General features: G+C 44.4%; 1 protein-coding gene across 1 annotated transcript in view; it reads right to left on the minus strand.

Moving 5' to 3' along the window:
* Window positions 1-7,500, minus strand: part of LOC121697750 (serine/threonine-protein kinase WNK1-like) — a 131,715-nt gene that overhangs the window by 9,113 nt on the left and 115,102 nt on the right. Inside the window, 3 exon segments of the mRNA XM_042079409.1 lie at window positions 801-893; window positions 7,023-7,223; window positions 7,397-7,500. The exon segment at window positions 7,397-7,500 is cut by the window's right edge and continues 78 nt beyond it. Of these exon segments, the coding sequence (XP_041935343.1) occupies window positions 801-893; window positions 7,023-7,223; window positions 7,397-7,500 (398 nt within the window).

A 7,500-nucleotide genomic window follows, 5' to 3' on the forward strand; every position in this document is an offset into this window, starting at 1 on the left:
TGCAAAAGCGATTTTGAACCGAGTAGGAACTACCTGATCTACCTGGCTTAAGAGTTCCGCTAATTAGAATCAGCTGATTAAGTGAATGGTTGGAACGAAAATGTGGCATGACTTTTACTTTCTGAAGCCGGACTTTTACACCTCTGGGAAACACTATTGTAAAATGCAGAATTTAACTGCACTTGTTCTAGCTTGGGGTGTGTGTGTGTGACAGGTTTAGTGTAAGTGGTGATTAGTGTAGGGCTGAGTGTTGAACATGAGCAGATGTTTGTGTGTGTGTGTGTAAAAAGGGAATGAGAGTGTGAGGTAATGAAGTTAAGTGGTAAACGTCCGCATAACCCCCTCCCCCCATACACACGCGTGTGTGTGTGCGTATAGTGTGTGCTAGTGTGAAATCGTGCAGTTGAGGGGCAGCTAAGGGGTATAAGGGCAGTTGGGGGGTTGGGGGGGTGCAGAGGGGGATTGTGGGATGCGTGTTGCATGGGATTGGAGGACTATGCAATGGGGGTTAAATAGGAGCCCTGATTGGCTGTCTAAAGGCTGAACTCCTCCCTCCTTCTCACACTAGCCAATCAGGAGGAGAGGTCATAGGTCACCATAGGTCGTCAGCTGTGTCCAATAAGAGCTTGTGGGAAGGGGCTTGTTTGTGTGAGTGATGTGCGTTATGTGTGAGGATATAAGATGACATGAGGTTTTACATGACCCCAACCCTCTCTCTCTCCACACACACACACACACACACACGAGATACACATTGAGCACATGATAGTGAAGGAGAGAGCAAGGAAAGCGTTACACACAAAGAGCCAAGCACGGCGTACTCAGAAAACGCGTCCTCCTGCCAACCGGCTTGAAGGTCACCCTCTCCGTCCCACAGCTGAACTTTACACAGCCTGTGGTACAAACAGAGGAAGAGGGGGGGGGGGGGGGAGAGAGGGAGAGAGAGAGAAAGAGAGAGGGGGAGAGAGAGAAGGAGAAAGAGAGAGAGGGGGAAAGAGAGAGAAGAGACAAGAGAAAAGATGCACACAGACAGACACAGTAAGAATGGAAGACATTTCACTGAGCCGGCCCAGAACAAGTGTGTGTGAGAGAGACAAGAAGGAAGACGAAAGAATGAAGGAAGACGAAAGAATGAAAGAAAAAGAGAAAGAAATAACAGAAAGGAGGATAGCAGAAGGTTGGAGCAGGAGTAGTGTCTCCATGGCAACTGTTCCAGTAGTTTTCCCCTTGGTTGTGTGTGTGTGTGTGTGTGTGTGTGTGTGTGTGTGTGTGTGTGTGTGTGTGTGTGTGTGTGTGTGTGTGTGAGAGAGTCTCCCTCCTGGTCCAAATGAGTCACTCAAGTGGCATCAGGCAACTCAAGTCAGCGAGTTAACTTAACCAGTTGGGTTTTGATTTCTCGGTGAGATGAGGCCAGTTAATCAGCACCAGACCCCGGAATGCAGGATCGATGCGTTAGGTCTGGCAACACCAAATCCTCTAATGCAGGATCGATGCGTTAGGTCTGGCAACACCAAATCCTCTAATGCAGGATCGATGCGTTAGGTCTGGCAACACCAAATCCTCTAATGCAGGATTGACTAGTTGGGTCTGGCAACACTACACCACTGATACTTGATACAGGATCGATTAATCCCCCTGATCCTGAGTGCAGGATTGACTAGTTGGGTCTGGCAGCTCCAGCAGGGTGCTGATGTAGGTTTCATCACCACGGCCACTTAAGGCCAATTTATAGTCCAGGCGACAAGTTTCACTCGACAAAGACAAATTGCTGCCGACAGATGTCGCGGAGCTGTAGGCTTTATTACTTGAGGAGCAGCAGCGACAAATTGTCGAATAGAACGTCTGCTCGTTTCTATAACAACTTGGACATTAACGTTACATGTCACCGTCAAACGAAAGCAAACAGACACACACCATGACCACAGCAATACACAATAGAACTTGAAGTCCAGTTGAACTTTGAGCTGATATCCAATCAGAGTACGCCACAACGTCTGTGTTGATATCCAATCAGAGTACGCCACAACGTCTGTGTTGATATCCAATCAGAGTAAGCCACAACATCTGTGTTGATATCCAATCAGAGTAAGCCACAACATCTGTGCCGCTTCAAGTTTTTTTTGATGTACGCGACAAGCTCCGCGACACCCAAGCAGACAGAGATTGTGTCACTTTTCCGTCAAATTTATATTATTTTGTCGAGCGACACTTACGTCATATTTATATTATTTATCTATATTATTTTGTCGAGCGACACTTACGTCATATTTATATTATTTATCTATATTATTTTGTCGAGCGACACTTACGTCATATTTATATTATTTATCTATATTATTTTGTCGAGCGACACTTACGTCATATTTACAGTGGGTCCCAGTTAAGAATTGACACTTCATTCACCATCAAGGTGATTCACGCAGCTGGGTGAAATGTAAGTACAACTGCAGCTGCTTGGGGGCAGCATAGTCCGCTGTGGCGTTCCACGGTCTAACGGGGCGGAGCATTCGACAGCAAGGGCTGTGATTGGCCGAGTTTTCAGTGCGTTTCTCTGTGTTTTTAGCAGCCCCTGCAACGTTCTTTATAATGAGCGCATACAACTGTAGGCTACAATGATTGCAAAATATGCGTGTGTTAGTTCAGTTAGTTTTGTGATGTTTTGCACTTGTGCCTCATGTGTTTTCAGGTTTGAGGGCTACATTATTTATTTCTGATTAATTGCGTCTTTTGCAACATCTGCTTGTTAGGCTGGGCTACTGTCAATGTCCTGTACAGGTAAATGTTCAACAATTGCTGGTGTAGGCCTACAGGCTATAATCAATTAGGGACTGTTCGTTATTTATTTAAGGGGCTACCGGAGGAGTTTTGAGAGCGTTAGTGAAATAAGACATGACCCTCCCTCGCCAGCAAGACATTTTTCTATGACCCTCCAAAGTGATAAAACGCATGACCCTCCCCATTCCCAACAATTTATTGATGCCTTCTGTAGGCTACTGGGTCTATTTGGGAGCTTGCATGCTACGACTCATTCCTTGAGTTTGCACAATTTCACAAATAATCACCGGGACCAAAACAAACCTGTCAACTTTTCCCGGGTTTATCGCATATTTTAACTTTTTCCTCGCTGTCTTAGGAGGAACTGCAGGGCCGTCGCAAGGGGGTGCGAGGCCCTGTGCGTACTTGACAGATAGCATGAACTTACGTGCATGAAATCATGAGATAGCTTACTTTACACATAGCCAAGGCTACCGTCGGTGCATTTTAGTAGCCTAGTCTAATAAGCTACACCAGCTTGTCTTTAAGAGGGGAAATTGTATAGCCTATAACATTAGTTGAGTCACATATTTGGCCATATGGTGTTTATCATAGGCTACATCACGAAACCAAATAGAGTAACAAAGGCGAACACTTTAACAGGGGAAATTAATTGGGCATGAATCATTGTGCTGAACAGTATTTGTCAATGAGCAGAAAGTAGGGTTGCAAAGGGGCGGAAAATTTCCGGTAAATTTCTGGAAACTTACCGGAAACTTTCCATGGGAAGTTAAGCTGGGGAATTTTGGAAATATTCCAAATTGGAAACTTTCATGGAATTAAAGGAAATTATGGGAATTAATGGGAATTTACGGGAATTAACTGGGAGTTTTTTGTAATTCCTACTGTTTCATATACAGACATTAACATTTTGTTTCATAATAAGTAATATGATTTGTTTGTTCGTATTTTCGTTTAGCTTAGCATACAAAGATAGCTAACATGCTAGCGGGAATCCCATTCTCTGCCTATGGTTTACTAGCGTGCTAAGCTAGCGACACTGAAACCACTGAACTGCCCAAGATGCACCACGCCACTCAACAATAAAATCCAATTGGTTGGAACATTGACTGACAATCAGTTTGTTCAGTTAGAATCCCAGAAAATGGTAAAACAAATAATGACACAACATACCACCCCAACCCAACCTTATAGATTATGTAAATTATATATAAATTGTCAAGATTAATCAGACAGATTAATCGTCCCATTACAGTTTATGCAAAATGACGTACACCCATTTGAATGAGGACAAAAGTGACGACAAGCCCATAACTGGGCAACTCTGTTTGCAAACTTCCCCCAGTTTCACACCAGTTATTCCCACATGAGATGACATTTTCACTGGGAATTTATTTTCCCCATGCACATGAATGCATCATAGGTTTCCTTTATGTCTAGTAGCCTATGCTGATTGCTGTGTGCATGGGATTGACGCCTGTGCAGGGTAGAAATTTGACTGAAATTGCATTAAATCAGGTTGTTTTAACTAATATTATGCTGCAAGATGGGGTTTTGTCCATTACATTTAAGTTCCCTGTTATAGACTAACTTGCCATATTAAAAATTCCCAGTTTAATCCCATTATTTCCCGTTTATTCCCGTTAATTTCCGTATATTCCCGTTAATTCCCATGGAAAGTTTCCAACTTTGAAAATTCCTGAAATTTTGCAACCCTAGCAGAAACACACACGACATTCAAACTGTTGATAAGATGTGCACTATGGAAACTGGTCTGTAGGCTAACATTGGACAAATAAATTACACTGACTCGCCATATCCTTACTCTGAAAAAACATTGTCTTGCTTTGCCGCAAACTCAGCAATGAAATCATAGGCCATTTTGCAGGTAGCCTAACGTCTTTTTCAATTCATAGAAGGGAGAGCCCAGTCTCTCCTGTGACATTGAGGTGCGCAAATAGTTTTTAATAGCCTGTTCAACTTCGAAAAGCTGATCGCAATTTCAAATTTCGGGAAGCTTCGTTCAATCTTTTTAAATTTTAAGTGTAGTAGGCCCCTATCTGGCTCCTTTGGAATTATATCTCGAGCCTATTATAAGGTCCAGTGCATTACGTCCTGGGATTCGGATGTGCTCAAAAAGAAAAGAAAAAAACACTTTTTTTATAGACGGTTATGAGGAGCAATATGAGTCGTGTCATTCAGACTCAACCCTCTTGTTGCTTTGATATCTTTTTCGTTGTCGTTTGAACGTCGGCAAGCAGGCATGTTGCGGTTGCAATTTAAGTGAAATTTCTACAGTAGGCCTACAACATGCAACATGCTTGTTAGGCTGGGCTACTGTCTTGTACAGGTAAATGTTCAACAATTGCTGGTGTGCAGGCTATAATCAATTAGCTCAATCATTTGTCCAGCTGTTTTAAAACAAATTAGTGCTACATTCAAACTCAAAAGGTGCTTTGATATCTTTTTCGTTTGAACGTCGGCAAGCAGGCATGCTGCGGTTGCAATGAATGAGGATAATTGGTTTTATCTGCGGACTTATTTTTGGATTATTTTGAATATGACTCGCTCCAGTCTCAACAGCACGTCTACTTTTTCCACACGCATCTAAGTTCTAACACACATCCCCTCTCGCTTTCTCTCTTTCCATCCCTGCGCACGGGGCTTTCTTAAAGGAGCTGCACCATTTTACAACAAATTGCATCTACATTTTCATATTAGAATGTTTTGTCTGTTTAAGTGTAAGCTTAAACGTGATCATTTCCCGAAAGTTCCCGTCCCCCGCTGAAAGTCTCATGCGCTTATCGTTACACCATCACATCTATAAGTAACCGTGACAAATAGGGTAAAAGATATAAACTCACGCTATTGTATTATCATATATGTTTGGTAATGGCTCACTGAGTCATGGAAGCAGTTAAGTCAAGTCGCATCAAAAATAGTAGTGGCAGAACTCCCAAGTGACACCTTGTGGTTGTTTGTTTCAACTGCAGTTTGTGCCATTTCTGCTGAGAAAATGGGGTGCGTGATTCATGAAGGAACCCGTCCAAACTTAACTGGGACCCACTGTATATTATTTATCTATATTATTTTGTCGAGCGACACTTACGTCATATTTATATTATTTTGTCGAGCGACACTTACGTCATATTTATCTATATTATTTTGTCGAGCGACACTTACATCATATTTATATTATTTTGTCGAGCGACACTTACGTCGTAGTTATATTATTTATCTATATTATTTTGTCGAGCAACACTTACGTCATATTTATATTATTTTGTCGAGCGACACTTACGGCATATTTATATTATTTATCTATATTATATTGTCGAGCGACACTTACGTCATATTTATATTACTCATCTATATTATTTTGTCGAGCGACACTTACGTCATATTTATATTATTTTGTCGAGCGACACTTGTCACCTGGATTATAAATGGGCCTTTATGAAACACACGTAGCAGACATGGTGCAGCGGGTAGCACTGTGTGTGTGTGTGTATGTGTGTATGTTACCTCTTCTATGACCATGGAGAGGTGTGACCGACAGGCGTGAGTGTCTATGGAGGGTTGCTGTGTGTGTGTGTTTGTACCTTGCTTGAGCACACTCAGGCCTCTTCTATGACCATGGAGAGGTGTGACAGACAGGCGTGAGTGTCTATGGAGGGTTGCTGTGTGTGTGTGTTTGTACCTTGCTTGAGTACACTCAGGGTTGTGTCGCTGATATGTATGTGTGTGTGTGTGCGTGTGTACCTGGCATGGTGCACACAGACTGTGCATGGCTGGTGTGTGTACATATATGTTTAGCATGGCTGGTGTGTGTACATATATGTGTGTGTGTGCGTGTGTGTGAGTGTGTGTGCGTACGTGTACCTGGCGTGGGTGCACACAGACTGGGCACGCTCAGTGTGGCGTCGCTGGTGTGTGTACATATATGTGTGGGTGTGTGTGTGCGTGTGTGTGAGTGTGTGTGAGCGTGCATGCGTGTGTGCGTACCTGGCGTGGGTGCACACAGACTGGGCACGCTCAGTGCTGCATCGCTGGTGTGTGTACATATATGTGTGTGTGCGTGTGTGTGAGTGTGTGTTCGTGCGTGGGTGCGTGCGTGCGTGTGTACCTGGCGTGGGTGCACACAGACTGGGCACGCTCAGTTCTGCATCGCTGGTGTGTGTACATATATGTGTGTGTGCGTGTGTGTGAGTGTGTGTTCGTGCGTGGGTGCGTGCGTGTGTGTGTACCTGGCGTGGGTGCACACAGACTGGGCACGCTCAGTGCGGCGTCGCTGGTGTAGGCGGAGCAGAGTGCATCGCTGGAGGTGGAGGGCTGCAGGGGCTGCATGAGGGGGCAGATGCCCATGTCAGTTACCCCAGAGGGGGCAACAAGCTCCGGCTGAGACGGGAACACCGCTGGGGCACTCTGGGCAGACAGGGTACTGCCCACTGGAGTCAAAACAAACACACACACACACAGACATAAATGTGAGTGGTGTGTGTGTGTGTACATGTATAAAGTGTGTGTGTGTTTTCACTCCAGTAGGCAGTACCGACATGGATGTGACTGGTGTTTGTGTGTACAGTGTACATGTATAAAGTGTCAGTGTGTGTGTGTGTACCTGACTGTTGGCTGCTCCTGCTGGACTTGCTGCTCTTGGTCTTGGTGGGGCGTCTCCTGCGACCTGGGGGGACCACGAGGGGGGGGTTGATGGTGGGGGGGGGC

Source organism: Alosa sapidissima, chromosome 22, assembly GCF_018492685.1.
Source record: "Alosa sapidissima isolate fAloSap1 chromosome 22, fAloSap1.pri, whole genome shotgun sequence".
In the NCBI taxonomy this organism is placed as follows: domain Eukaryota; kingdom Metazoa; phylum Chordata; class Actinopteri; order Clupeiformes; family Clupeidae; genus Alosa; species Alosa sapidissima.